A 16,034-nucleotide genomic window follows, 5' to 3' on the forward strand; every position below is an offset into this window, starting at 1 on the left:
GAAACCAGCAAAGAATCTGTTCTTTCATAAGTGGTTTTAATACACAGGTGATGGATCACCAGAATTTCTTGAACTGTGTTGTGACCATTACACATTTTTATTATGAATTCATAATAAAGACAAAGCACCTTCGCTGTAGCTTCATGATTCCGGTTACATTTCTCTCCTCAAACTAGTGATATAGTCCCTGTTAGACGAGCCATTAAATCAGGTGGTTGTGATGAGAAAGAATCGTGCATCAAAGCTGTTGGAAACAAGCAAGAAAGGAACAAAAAGGTTAGGGGGCCAAAGGCATACATCTCTGAAGCACTCGGAGCAACAAAAAAAAACCCAAAACATCCTGCTTAAAACAAAAGACATCCTGTTTCTCTGAAACCGTTTTGTACAGTGAACTTTTACTATCGCTAAAATGAACTGCTATGGTTCACTGCAATTAGACCCTTCATACACATCCAAATTAGGTGAATGTTGTAGGAATTACAGCACTTTTTAATATGTGGTCCTCTCCTTGTGGGACCAAAAGAGGCTCAGGAGTTCCATGACCAGGTGTGTTTATGATTTCACTTACAGGTAACCAGAGAAAAAGTTGATCTCATGGAGTTGATTTCAATGTTGGCATTTACAATTAGAATCTATTGCTCTTAAATCTCATTATGACCTCTAAAGAGCCGTCGCTGCAGTGAAGCAAACCATCGTTAGGCTAAAAAAATCCAGACAAATTTTAAAGGGGTCATGACATGAGAAATCAAATTTCCCTTGATCTTTTGACATATATGAGGTCACTCCATACGAAAAAAAAAAAAAAGCATTTATTTAACCAAGCTCCAAAAATGGTTCATTTGGTTGTGGCTGGAATTTTAACACCTCAGGGAAGATAATAAAATAAAAATTAAAAACCATGCCATGACCCCTTTAAAAACAAATAACACCCTGGTGAGCTCAGGAACACCAAAAGGCTCAAAACGACACTGAAAATCAACTGTGGTAGAGGACAGAAAAAATTTTCTCTGGTAAAGAAAAATCCCACACAACAGTTGAGCAGATCAAGAACTTCCTCCAGGAGGTAGGGGTATGCGTGTCAAAGTCAACAATGAAGAAAACACTTCACCAGACTAAATACAGAGTGTTTACCACAATGAAAATCACTGGTAAGATTGAAAAACAGGAAAACCACATTAGGATTTTACCTAAAACACACATTATATACACACACACACACACACACACACACAAGCCTGTACTTTTCTGGAACAACATACTATGGACAAATGAAACAACCTTCATCTTGGTCTTTACGGATAGGAATAGAAAAATATAGACAAGGGAAGGGACTGCGCATGATCCAAAAGAACACCACCTCATTTCATAGCATGGGCTCGTATGGCAATCAATGGAACTGGTTCCTTGTATTTATTGACAAAAGCAGCAGGATGAATTCTGAAGTGGATAGGGCTATTTTCTGTTCAGATTCAGCTTCAAAACTTGGATGGAGCTTTGCACTGCATATGGACAGTGACCTAAAGCATACTTCAAAAGCTCTGCAAGACTTTAAGGCAAATTAATGGAATGTTCTGCAATGGCCAGGTCAATCACCTGACCTGAATCCTATAGAGCATGCAGTTCACTTGCTCAATGCAAAATAGAAAGCAAAACCACCCCAAGAACAAGCAGGAACTGAAGACAGCTACAGTAAAGGCATGGAGAGCATCACCAGCAAAGAAGAAACCCAGCATCTGGCAATGTTTATGGATTCCAGACATAAGGCTGAAGTGAAGTCTGTGGTTGTATATATATATATATATATATATATATATATATATATATATATATATATATATATATATATATATATATATATATATATATATATATATATATATATATATACACACACACACACAAATAAATAAACAAATAAAGGAGGCAGGTGGGATAATTCCTGTAATTCTTACTCCGTTCACCCGATTTAGATGTAAATATCTTAAATAAACCTATGTTACACTAAATTAAAGCTGAAGGTCTGCACTATTTATTTACTTTCCCAGTATAATAACAAATGGACTAACTGGAGTGTAAATTAATGCTGAACTAACTAACGCGTTAGAGTTCAAATCATAAAGATGTACAGCATATCAAAATGTGTTCATGTGTTTAAGGATGCAGTGAATGAACTTGAATGCAATAAACAGTGCCCTATAGTGTGTACCTGCTGTATCACACAGTGCTTGTGTTCCTCCCAGCACAGGGTCTCGGTCTGTCAGTAGCTGACTCTGTTTCCAACGCTCAGGATCCAGCTCTTCTAAATCACCTGAAACCTGCAAGTCCATCTAATCCAAAACACACAATTCAAACGATTTTTATTTTAGAGACACTACACTCCTGCTTATACTGCCAAATATCCTTTACACTAGCAATTGTCTCCTTACCAGCGAGGAGGGTGTGAGCAGAAACTCCTCCTCTATGGGGCAGTTCTTCAGTCTCTTCTCCCATTTGGAGGTTAGAGATGGCATGTCATCCTTTTCCTCCAGGCCTCTGTTTAGTATCAGAAAAGAGCTTTGTGTGAGAGTGCACACTTTCGTATAGCATCACAAAATCTACACCAAAGTTCTCTAATGAACTCAGCGGTTCTGATTCTCCAAAATAGAAACAAATACATTTCTATTTTGCAGTTTACACACACACACACACACACACACACACACACACACACACACACACACACACACACACACACACGTCTATTCTCAATACACACCCAGGGTTTATATTTCAACCCTTATCCCTGTTACTGAACACAAGAAACAGACTTCGATTTCAACATATAGACTATGTAAGCCTGTCGGATTAGCAAAGTCATGTGAATTTTACTTCTCATCTAGGTGAATGTGCAGCCATACTTTATTATTCTATAACACTACCTTTTCTTAGAAGCTGTGCTTGGTGCTTCAGCAGCCTGTGTCTCTGCCTCAGGTAACTGGGGCAGGAAGGTCAGCTGGAAGTCTTCATCCATGGAGATGTACGGTGCCAACATATCCAGATCCATGTCATCCAGCTCCTGAAAGACAGCAGCATCAGGATAAGCATTTCTGTTTCTTGTTCAAGTTCCTTATGAAAATAAGATACTGATCATTTCTGTGACGTTAGTGAACCATCTACCTGCACTGGCTCTTTCTGAGTCTCTTCTGGCTTATTGGCAAAGAACTTCTCCACCTCACCAGTGTCCATGGGAACCTCATCGGCCGAGCTCTAAGGGCCACAACAAAAATGACAATCATATTCCACAATATAGAGAGAAAGCTCGAGAGCTTTAAGATAGAGTGTACGACTCACCAGATCAGGGGAGGAGGGGCAGCTGCTGTCGAATATGGGTGAGAGGAGCTGGCGGAGTTTGGGGGTACACAGCTCCTTTGGACATTTGGGCACTGTGGTGGGGCTGGATGGTGGGCAAAAGAACAACTCGGTATTCACTGCAGAATAGAGAAAAAAAAAAAAAAACATACTGTGGCAATGAGGTGGTGAAAGTTTTGTGTAACACAAATGTGGCTATTAAACCATGAACAGGTGCAAATTCACACTTGATTTCTGCGGTCACACCCAGTGAAAAAATGTATTAACGTTATTGTGTTATAACGAAATGTGTCAGAAATTTTTGCCAAGATATAAATTCAAGAGCTTTTCAATAACCAATCATTTAAGAGAGTGCATGCCAGGAGCTATAAAAGACAGTGTCCAGCTTGGCTTAGTGTCAAAAAAGTAACCAGAGAAGTTTTCCATATATCATAGCATATCATAAGTGTGAAATGCCAAGTGCATACTAAGAGTCTTTTAAATAGGATCCTATAACATGAGATGTGTTCATGCTTCACCTGTCAGTGGTATGATGGTATCTCCTGGGGCTGGTGCCAGCTGCAGCAGATCCTCAGGATCGTTCTTAAATCTGTGGAAAAGCTCACTACTGCTGCTGCTGCTACTCATGTCATCCTCAGAGTCCTCCACCTCAATCACGTTCGGTTCGTCCTGATTCACCTCACTGCGTGTCTGCTCAACGGAGAACACAGTGTCTGCCTCCTCCACCGCACTATAAGATAATCAGGGACAGCACTTAGTGTTTAAGGTTCTTGCAATGGGTAAAAGAAATGTCATGGACATTATTTAAGCACCTGAGGATGAAGTTGAGGCACACCACAGCTTCAGGCTGCGAGGTCTTGCTGTTGTAGAGCACTGTTGCCTGGGTCTCAGTCCAAACAAATCCTCCATTCTTAGCCAGGAAGCGGTAATGGTTAGTGCACACCTGACCTTTTGAGAGCACTGCGGCAAAGCAGTACCAATGTTACCAGAATGTATGTCCAGAATTCAGCATTTGTACTGTACACAAATCTATCATTCTAACATTATAAATTAAAAAAAAAATTAATAAAAAAAATAAATAAAATTAATAATACAAACAAAAAATTTTGATACTTACAAACATGCAAGCTCCTTGTCAGATGATCAAAATCAAGTGCATGGAAAAAATCATAGGCAGACCGGCCAATCAGATCATTGGGATGGTATCCAACAAGTTCAGTCACCCTGTGAACACACATTTCCTTAGTTAAATATTGCTTTGATAGAGATCTCATTGACCTTGGCATAGTAAAATGGATGACAAATGTGTTCAGTCTCTGCTCGGCAACGCCCCCTCGTGGTTATTATTTCGCCTGACCCTGAATAAACAACAGCTCATTCCTTTCAGAAGCTACCACCTACTACCAAGCAATCACAGATATTAACACTTCTACAGTATCTACTGAGATTTTAAGATTTGAATATCAGCATGTGGTCCCACCAAAAAATGTTTTCATGGCAAAAGGAATAACTAACTAACTCTGGATTGTAAATACCAGTTAATAAATGATTAGCAAGTGCAATTGACTATTTTAACAGGAAAAGCTTATGAGTATATGGTACTAAAGCATACAGAGCACTGTACTCCTACAATCGAGGAAAACAACGTCAACAAGGACGAATCCATCACCAACAAGTCTAGTCTTTCTTGTTACCATTAAAATAGATTTCAAACAGGAAGGAAACTATCGGAGAAAAATGTCAGACATTTGACCTTGCTATAACTTTGACCCTGTCTGGATCAAATCTGCTGGTTACAAAGGCTGGAATTGAATTGATAAGGAATTGAAGTCAATACATTTCCATTTTGTCATGGTTGGTGCAGAGTACCAAAAACATTGGGTACTTTGCATGTTCAGCATACCAAAGGTTTTTTCAACCTCTCCCATTTCATAGCATTCAAAAAAATAGCAGCCGAGTAAACTAAATAAAACCATCTACATTCTCAGTTTCATGCTAATAGTGGTAAACGATTCCTACTCAGGTGCAGAAGTTTTAAACATGGTTTCTGCACGTAGGCTCACCACAGTTATTCTTAGTGCGAAGCATATGTAGAGTGCATACATGAAGACACACACATACAAACTCTGCTGACCTACCAAATGAATATGAGTAGGAGTGTGTACTTTAAAAAATGGCTTGCACTCTTTAAGCAAGGCATGAGTGGTGCTATGTGTTTACCGGCCATCACACTGGATGAAGTGCAGGTCCATGTTGTGGCGTGTGAGGAAGGTGCTGCTGTCCAGAGGGAACTCCACACAGCTCGGGTGGGGGATGGGTTCACACAGCAGAGTCATGTAGCTCCCAACAGGGGATGAGCCATCCCCTTCCTGATTTAGCGTCTTCATGCGGCCTGTGCAGTGAACCACCTGCATACGGGAACAGAAAAATCAGATCTCTGCCTGCATAATTCCAGCCAGAACAGTCATCTGTTCACACTTGAGACCCCCCAGTGATTCTCCAGGAACTGTATTAGTTTCAATCAATTGCTGCATCATTTCTTGGATTTCAATTTTGGCTTGCATGTACACTAAGGCTATGTCTACATTAATCTGGATAAATTTGAAAATGCACCTTTTCCTCGTTTTTGTCGTTCTGTCCGCATGGAGACACCGTTTTTTGTCCAGCGAAAAAGGAGCTTTTCGAAAACGATATTCAAAAACAATGACGCGTTTTTAGTCGTGTGATGCGGAACATATGACCCATTCAACATTATAGTCATTTATCACACAATATTATAGTCATTATAGCAACAACTTCACATCTTTGTCTGTCCGTTGAAGAAAGTATGGATTAACGTGGATGTAACCTAAACCTCCTTCCTGATTGACTTCATGGTGACTTCCTTTTTAAAAATGAATGTCAATACAATTAAACATGCAGTTAAATTAAATCAGTGCACTGCTTGTGTTTCAATCAGTTTCTCCCTTAATGAGCTGTATCAGATATACTGGGAGCAGGGAAAACCACAAACCGTACAGTTCCTCAGGACTCGAGATTAGAACAATGAATGAAACTAAATAAAAACAGTCTATCTATCATATAAAAGATACAAGCAAAGACATGTACAGCATTATGGTTTAGATTATATCAGGGGGAGATTAATATGCCATCTCTTCTCCTTTAAATTCACATAACAGTGTTGCAACTGAGACATCAATTGCTCTGGAACAAACATGCTCTCACACACCACTTAGTTATTATTGCAGTAGCAGGGTAGGACTACCTTCCAGGTGGCAGACTTGATGTTCACGGTCTTGCCACGGCTTGTAAGTGTGCTTTTCAGTCTCAGGAAGAAGTTGCACTCTGTACAACTGTCACACTTCTTCTTAAAGAGTCCTATATTAGAAAAAAGGACAATACAATTAACCTATTTAAGACAATATTATTTGATTGAAATGAGCAACAATCTCCTTTAATTTAGTACCCAAAGATTATTTTACCAGGTTTGGTGGTAAGAAGGTCTCTCAGCTCCTCTTGATCACATGGATGGACATACTCGTACACACTTTGGCCAAGCAACTCCAGCTAGACAACATTGCACAAATAATGATCAGAAATGCAAGATGTTTTTTGTTAAGTAACCAATATAAATTCATGGTACAACCATCATGCAAATAATTCACACTACCACAGACACAATCCATTTAGCGTTAGATTTCATATTACCTCAGATTAGATCTAGGTTCGATGTAATCAACATTATAAAGGTTTTATACCATATCAACCAGCACTTAAAGGAACACTCCAGCATTTTCAACATAATCTGTATTTACTGTATCTGTAACACATGGGCAATTACCATGAACAATAATCTGAATGTTTCCCTGTACTGAGGGGAGAAGACAAGCAAATACACTTCAGATGCAGTAGATCAGAGTTTGGGTTAAAATGCTGGTATATTTATTTAAGTGAGAGATCCACAGTGAAACATACTCTGAAAGTTGCATCAATACATCCAGGCAAGTTGTATCAATACAACCAATTCTCCAAAGAAGAGTTTCCACTTTAAGGGCTGCACTAACCTGAGTGATGCCGATGAACTTGTTGACATTGTCAGAGAGGAAGACCATGTCCCCGTCTTCATTCAACACCAGGATAAAGCCAGCGAGCGCCTGCTGATAGAACGCATCAGTGGGATCCTCCTCTTCCTCCTCCGCTGCCTTAGTCCATGCTGCAGAAAGTCACCGATAGCAAAATAATGTATTAGTAAAAAGACCACAAGTGCAATTTCGAACAAAATTGAGAGAAAAAAATGGATTGAAAGCTATTATTATAAAACACTGAATATGACATCATTTCTTGCCCAGCATGGTATTTTGCAGGACTGGAGTGATCATCAACTCAACTTACATGAGTGGAGAAGGTGGCGCATACGCAGGTAGCTGAGGGTCACCCTCATGATCCCAGCTTTGTCCAAGTGGGAGGTGATGCGGCGTGACAGGGGCAACGAGTGGGCAAGTTCGTAGAACACCTCCGTCTCCTGACTCCGCCTACAGCGAGCTGCATCACGTAGACGCACCTTCCTCTGCTCTGAGCTCGGCCTGAGGAGAGAGTGATGTAAAAAAAATTAAATAAATAAGTGGGTCCTGAAACTCTGAGACAATAGCCACTTTTCCACCGAAATTACCCGGAACAGTTAATCCCGGGAACTTTTTTCAAGGGACCATTTGGTTCCTCCAGACCTTTGTTGTCTGCGTTTCCATTGCGGTCTAAAGTACAGTGAAGATTAGGCAAATTAGTCTTGTGATGTATGCATGACAAGCCCTTGGTGAGGATATGAAGCCTTGAAGTATGCTACAATAAAACTGATTATTGACACAAAGTAAGCTGATTTTAATGAAAATGGTGGTTGAAGGGAAAAAAAAAAAAAAGGTGTGCGCACACAACCAATCAGCATTTTCAGCGCCCAAGTCCCACTCCCCAAAGTTCCTGGCTTTTGAAAAAAAGTACCACCTCCCGAGTAGGGACTTTGCGAGGGCTAAATATTTTACCCAGAACTTAATTTAGACCCTGGTCCCTGCGGTATAAACACAAAAGTCCCTAGTTCCTGGGGAAAGTGGCAAATGAACGGGTGTGCCAAATCACAAACACAACCCTGACTTAAATGCAGTGTCTGCTTCTGGGTTTATGAACAGCTTTCATGATATTGAAGTTAAAGTTAATAATAAAAAGGGCTAAGTTTAAGGCACAATAAATTTCACATTCAACCCTAAGGCAAACACTTTCAGCTCTAGCAAAAATTCAAACAGAAGAAAACGAGTAAGACGTTAAATACTGCCCCCCCCCCCCCCAAAAAAAAAAAAAAAAACACCCAGGACTAATCCACTCACATTTTTCCTCATACGTTTCTGCACAAACTTGCCTGAGTAATAATGCTAGCGTTCTGCTGCTCACTGGTTTTGTTTTGAGAAACTTTCCTTGAGGAAAAACAACCCCCATTTAACTCGGTCTAACTCTCTCTACCCCTTCCCCCACAGAAAAGCTCCGTGTCTGCATCAGAGCCCATCCTCCAGGCCCCCTTCTGTCAACCCTAACCCCAGCACTATGTCATGAGATATGAGCTGAATCCTAAATATGTCCTTAAATAGGGTTGTGCCAGAAGGTTCTTAAATTCCACTCCCACCACACCCAAAAGAATTCTGACTGAATTAATGTGGTAAATGTGTTGCTCAACAGCACACACGCACCTGAAAAGGTTCCATTATTAATAAGCATGGACGCTGTTTATCCAACGAGCTTCATACCTGACCTCCTGCTCTGGCCCACATGAAAGTAAAATCCAGCCTCCTCTCACGCGACTTTTTGACTGGGTCCTGCGGAATTGAAGTCCGGACAAGCAGCTCTACTCAAAGTCTCTACACATTCATCACACTTACAAGGGAACCATCACTCTTCCCTAGAAATTCAAGTATTGTGACAAGAAGTTGATTTAAAAGACATGCCCTTTTTCCTGAGAGAATACAGCCCTGAGAATTTACCCTCTGGTCGTGTAACTCAGCGTCCTGCAGGTTTACATAACTTAGTTTAAAAAAAAAAAAACACTGAAAGTTACAGTTAAAACCAAAGGAAGGCATCGATGGAAATAATATTCTGTATTTGAATTTCTATAAGAACAAAGACAAAAAGGCATTTATGAGGCATGAACTACTTTTATGAAGACTTTTACCCGTTGTTTGTGGTGAAACCTTAGCAAATGTAGGAGGTCTGACAAGACAAGCAGAAAAAAATATGATAACATTTCACCACATAACAGAAATGAGCAAAATTAGCAGCCATTTATCTACCATCTTTTAAACCAGTAAATTGTCTTAAGCGTAGCCCGGAAACATAAGAACATTCTTGTAGGCTGTAGTCATAATATCCTGGATTCATAATCACAACATAACTCTGTGATAAACTTTTGGAGTTTGCTTACTAGAAACTGTGTTCTTGGATTATGTGGAGACCCGATTTTGTGCATTTCGAAATCTTCTATTCTATACACCACCAACTTCCACTTAATCAGCTCATTTTGTGAAAGGAGCTAAAAACAGAATTAGCAACGATTTCAAAAACATGAACCATGTCTGTGTTTTACTTCTCTTTCAGAAGTTTTTCTCAAACATGATATGCAGAAACAGCATGCCCGGACTTTTGTTTAATAACCAACAGTGGAAATTTAAACCCACGATGGAAGTTTAATACTCCTTAAAGGAAACCAAAATCCAAAGCAAACACACCGTTGCCTGCCACAATACACACACCATTATCCCACCTGGAGAAACAACTAATCAGATTAAGACCATATACCAAACCTCACATGAATGAGGCAAAACAGTACAATGTAATGAAGAAAAGATGTGGCTGCAGGCAGGAACATGACTGACTTCATCAGTTCAGCATGGCCAACTTTCTAAACCCCTGTGGAGTTTGTGATGTTCAAATATTTTTGCTCTTATAGAACAAAACACACTTGTGAAATGTATGACGTGCTGTACCTAACCTGACTAGGACACAAGTTCATGGTCTCATGTCATGTGTAGAGTGGGCATGCGGTGTTTATATGAATGCAGGATGAAAGCCAATATGAAATTAGAGCTGCATAATACTATTTTATACAGGCTAGGTTACATTGTGGCACTGTAATAATGTGGGTCATGTATTTGTAACCCTATTTATAACATATTACTATTAATACTTTTTTGTAACACTAATATAGGTAATTTAGAAAAATAAATACTTTATTATTTCATAATAATCAGTACTGAGAGTGCTTCATCAGGGGCGTCTTTAGTCAGGAACCTCACAAAGCAATAAACAGTTTGTGATATGTCAATAATAACAATGGTGCAGAGGCTAAATGACTTGGCTGATTGTGATATTCTCTATATACTTGAGTAGCTCAGTATTGTCCAAAACTCTTCACGGAGATGCACAATGCTATAGGTCACGTAGGTCAAGCCACTTTGCACCAGGCCTACAAAAGACCAAACCAAATCAAACTGCCATTGGGGGAGGGTGCAGGAGAAAAGATATTTCATAAACTTCTGAAGCTATTAGTGTCCATGTGAGTTAGAGTCACAACAACAAGGGCTTCAGAGTTACAATCTTACTGTTAACTCTTAACTAAGGGATATCTCTGTATATAAAACACTGATCGAAATAACTATATATATATATATATATATATATATATATATATATATATATATATATATATATATATATATATATATATATATATATATATATATATATATATATAATAAAAAAGTAACTTTTTTAAAAAAGCAAAAAGCAGTCCATGAAGTTATAGCCCCAAAATTGCAAAGAACATCTTTATTTTATTACACTAACAGTTGGATGGGCTGAATTTTTTAATCTTGGCAGCTGGAGTGAGTAAAACCGATTATCAAATATATTTTGAGAGAGTTGTAAAATAAACAAAAGTTCACATTTCCTCTAATTCCAAGGTTTTTAAATTGGTATTCAGGGACCTGCAAGAAGGCCATGAACAGTGATTTATTTTTTACAGTGGTAGTTGCTAGATTTATTATTTAATTCTCCTAGTTATAAGCCTAAGTGACTGGTCACACTAAATTAATACCAGTTTGAATCTAGTAATTTTAATAAAATTTCATTTTAATAAAGAAAATGTTGGTAATACAACATAAAATGTTTTGAATCTACATTATAAACCAGAGTAACCGGTGTCTTGTGGGTGGAAAGATCATGGGCAAAGAGGCTCATAGCTCCAATTTAAAAAATAAAAATAAACCTTATGCAAGTTGTATTTGAATAGCTGGGTCATGGCCATTAAATAGCTGTGGAGAGATCACATCTGGGTTCCAAGTAAGAAAAAGTTGAAGAACTGTGCTCCAATTCATAAGGCTGGTTGTTTTGCATGAGTGCATGTGAGTGTGCATGTGAGTGTGCGTGCACAAGCAGAGCTATGACAAGCTTCCGCCATATTTTTGGAACACAAAGTTCTCAGCTGACACCCAAGTCCCAAACCTTCGCACGCAACTCTCCCCTTCACTTCTCTGTGGAGCAGACATATTATTATATGGCCCAAACATTTTAATCCAGTCAACCTGCCATGTGCCAAAACAAACACAAACCATTACTTTCTGGATCTGATTTGCTCAAAATACAGAGTAAAAGGCACCTTCCTGGACATTCATCATGTGTGCAGAGTTCAAGAAAGTTCGCATTTGGGGGAGTGTTCATAAACAAAGCTGAGGAGAGGCGGTGCGTATGAAAGAGACACAATGTACTCTCCTGTTCAGATATGAGATAATAGGGTACACAGCTAACCCACTGTTTATCAACACACAAACCATATACTTACAAAGACAGCTAAGGCTTTATATATCCAACACCTGTGTTTATACGTTCCTCAGTAGCCCTTTGTTAACAGCTTTCGAATTAAAAATGTAATGACAATATATACACACACATTTTGGGAAATTTTCTGAATGGGTTAGTAGGATGACTGTTTCAATAAATAAATAAATAAATAAATAAATAAACACACACACACACACACACACACACACACACACACACACACGCCTTTCAACACTGCTGTAAATCACACCTAATAACATATGGCTGTCTGATCCTGAACATGGCCCAGTGTTGTGGCTTTGTTTTCCAGTTTATGCTGCAGAGCCATTTATTTTGATACACTTCTATTCCTTGCATTAATATCGTTCACGTTTTTTTTTCATATTAAAAACGTTATTTATGCTAATTAAATCCAAGTCTGTAGTCTAGACTTCGTCTCCTGACCCGAGCACGCTGCTAGACCTCATCACACACACATTTCACTCCGTGTGTGTGTGTGTGTGTTAGCCTGTTAGCTCCAGTTAGCCTGTTAGCTCCAGTTAGCTCTGTTTTGCCAGCAGTGCTTCAGTTCAGGCGCATTTTCTGTCTATATAATTACAAATGCACATATTTCATATAACAATGGAGCATGAGAAACAGTTAAAATACCGACCTTTTCACCTCAGTAGTCGTCATAATGCAAGTTACGAGGCACAAACTTCAATGTAAATAATATTCCTTTAGCGCAGATCAATCCGCCAGAAGAAGAAGCAACTGCTTGCTTGCTTGCTTACTCTGTCTCTGTGTGTGTGTGTGAGGTTGTTTATCTCGGTCTGTGCAGGAGGCGGTACTACACTACAATAAAAGTCACTTGTGTGTTTGTATGTTCATGAATATTACAACATATTACTGTGCTATAAATATAAATGCTACGAAGTGGACAGGACAAAGCACTTCCGCTGTTAGTAAAACATAATAGTTGGACACTATTGCAAAAGCATGTATGTTCTAATAGATACAGCTGTTGATACAGGATGATCAGTGTAAATTGTTATTATTTTGTTTAAAGGTCTTTTTTTTTAAAATATATTTAATATATATATAAAGGTCTTTATATATATATATATATATATATATATATATATATATATATATATATATATATATATATATATATATATATATATATTATTCAGTCCTTCAGACGCTAAATAAGATAGTCTTCCAGAAGACAAAATACTAACAATTTACACAGATCATCCTGTTCAAAAGTTTACATCCCCCTGGCTTTTAATGTATCGCATTACCTTCTTGAATATCAGTGAATGTTTGCACCTTATGTAATAGTTGTGTATGAATCCCTCAGTTGTCCTCAGTGTGAAAAGATTGATGTGAACATCATATAGCCACTGTTTGAAAGGGGTCAAATATGCAGGAGATGCCAGAAAAGCAAAGAATGTGCAGGACCTGGAGGATTTTTCTAATGAACAGTAGACAGTTTAACTACCCAGGACAAACAAAGGACTCATGAACAACTATCACAAAATAAAAAAAAAACAGTCATGGATCATCCAGATAACGGTATTAAGAATCAAGGGTGTGTAAACTTTTGAATGGGGTAATTTTAGACATTCAGCTATTATCTTGCATGTGGACTATATGTAAACATATGTTACATGAAATAGCTTATGGGATTTTTATGATCCCTCTTATTTGGTTAACAGTATTAAGATTTAGCAGATTTTGAATGGGGTGTGCAAACTTTTGGGCACAACTGTAGATAGATAGCTGGATAGCTGGATGGATAAATAGATGGATGGATGTATTTGATTGATCCTCGAGATATTTGAGTGCTACAGCAGCAAAGGACATAACGTTCAGGTATTACCTTCAGCATGTAATAACAGTTAACACAGTGCAAAGAGACATCAGTAGTTATGTATAAAAATACCATGTCATGTAATAAGGTGCAAAAATCCATGGTACAGAAGGACAGCATCAGAATAACAAAAATAGACAGAAATAGGTGCAAAACTACAATAGCAGCAGCATTGACATTCACAACAATCCATGCATGCACTGTCCTGAATGCTGTGGTGGTATAAGCCAAGAGCCACATGTGCTCCTGGAAAGAGCAACATGGAGAGGATGGGCAGGACTCTTCATGCGATCTCCAGTTTTGCAACCAGCCTCTTCTCTGTGATTGTTTCTAATGTTTCTAATGTCAGTCCTGTGATGGAGCTGTCCTGTGAACTTGTTTATATAATTTTGTCTCAGAGCCTGACAAAAAGGGCCAACATAAAATATCTTATACCAGCATTTCTATACTGGAAGTATCCACAATTATTTCCATTTCATAAATAGATTTAGTATGGTATGACTGTGAAACCCTTTTTAAAGCCAAAAGTAGAAGAGAGAATCCATGATTGCGGGGGCCATTCAGCTTAACCCTTCTAACTCTTAAAAATGTTACTTTACTGAAAACTCTCCAACACTGAATCTAAAAAACAAACAAACAAACAAACAAACAAAAAAAAAACTCCATGCATTTAACCATTCAAAAATGTGTTTAACCATCTTAGGCAACAATCTTCCTCTTTTTATTTTTATTTTTTGTTAAAAACATAAATGGCTGCATTTCACTCATAAGTGATTAACACGGTTGAAAGTAAAAAGGGTAGAATTAGTAAAGACACTGTGATCAACTAGCATCCATGTTAATGGCATGGGGACATGAATGGCATTCTAATGATTTTATTAAAAAAAAATGTTATTTACAAATGATTTACTTTCAAGCTATAATTGGAGTAATGTGGTTACCCAAATAAGGCGAAGTGACCTCATCAGTTAATATCGCAATATCGTTGAAAATTTAACGAGAAAACCTCATTTTCATCTTCCCATGATCCTCAGAAAATTAATATGATGCAATGTCCTGTTGAACATGTGACATATGGAATATTTCAAACATTTCATAGGGGTGAAAGTGTTCAGGCAACAGGGCTGTGTGAATGAATTTTGTGCGGGCACTGAAACGTGCATTTTTCATAACATAACATAATGGATGTTTGAACATGAAATGTCAAATGGATTCAGACACAGATGCAAGAATTTTTGTTAAGATATAATTTTGAAAACAGACAAGAGCGGTTACTAATGCTTAGCACAAAAAAAGTTCACTCCGGGCGAAAACCTAATAAAACAAACTGATTAAAAGACTAGAATAAAGTTGGTTTGATGTTGGACGTTCGATATTCGCGGATATGCGGAAATTAAGGGACCGTCTCTAAAGTTACATACGACATTGTTAAACACAATTCTAACTTCAATAGCATTTGAAGGGAATGATGTACAGTCATATAACCAAGTGTAAAGTGTTCATCTAGGTGTCTAGATGTCAGCTATAATGCACACCTTTTAGATTTTTGATATTTATTAAAATAAGCTATTAAATCATATATAAATATTGCCATGTATTTTATTACTGCATGGGCTCATACACAAAATATACCATTATTTAAAGCTCAATAGCATTTGAAGGAAATGACTTACAGTCACACAACCAACTGTTAAGTGTTTGATACCTGACACCTAGATGAACATTACAGTTGCTTGTGTGACTGTAGTCATTCCCTTCAAATGTTATTGAGCTTTAAATTATGGTATATTTTGTGTATGGGCCTATTCGGTAGTGAAATTCATGTCTAATTTAAATGTGATTTAATAGTTTATTTTAATAAATATCAAAAATCTAAAAGGTGTGCGTCAGACCTGACACCTAGTCGAACACTTTACAGTTGGTTATATGACTGTAAATCATTCCCTTCAAATGCTAT

The 16,034-nt window shown here is 38.0% G+C and overlaps 1 protein-coding gene across 1 annotated transcript; it reads right to left on the minus strand.

The window, feature by feature from the left end:
* Positions 1 to 74: 74 nt before the first annotated feature.
* On the minus strand, positions 75 to 12,986 carry hif1al (hypoxia inducible factor 1 subunit alpha, like). Its single transcript, NM_001200212.1, is given in 17 exon segments — positions 75 to 244; positions 2,207 to 2,327; positions 2,427 to 2,532; positions 2,919 to 3,055; positions 3,157 to 3,246; positions 3,331 to 3,467; positions 3,867 to 4,078; positions 4,161 to 4,259; positions 4,262 to 4,266; positions 4,268 to 4,308; positions 4,466 to 4,572; positions 5,569 to 5,756; positions 6,614 to 6,726; positions 6,831 to 6,915; positions 7,413 to 7,561; positions 7,741 to 7,931; positions 12,872 to 12,986. Coding segments are annotated over 17 exon segments (1,881 nt in total). The 5' UTR covers positions 12,895 to 12,986; the 3' UTR covers positions 75 to 167.
* Between the last annotated feature and the right edge of the window lie 3,048 nt (positions 12,987 to 16,034).

The sequence above is a fragment of the Ictalurus punctatus genome, chromosome 17 (genome assembly GCF_001660625.3).
Source record: "Ictalurus punctatus breed USDA103 chromosome 17, Coco_2.0, whole genome shotgun sequence".
NCBI classification, from domain to species: Eukaryota; Metazoa; Chordata; class Actinopteri; order Siluriformes; family Ictaluridae; genus Ictalurus; species Ictalurus punctatus.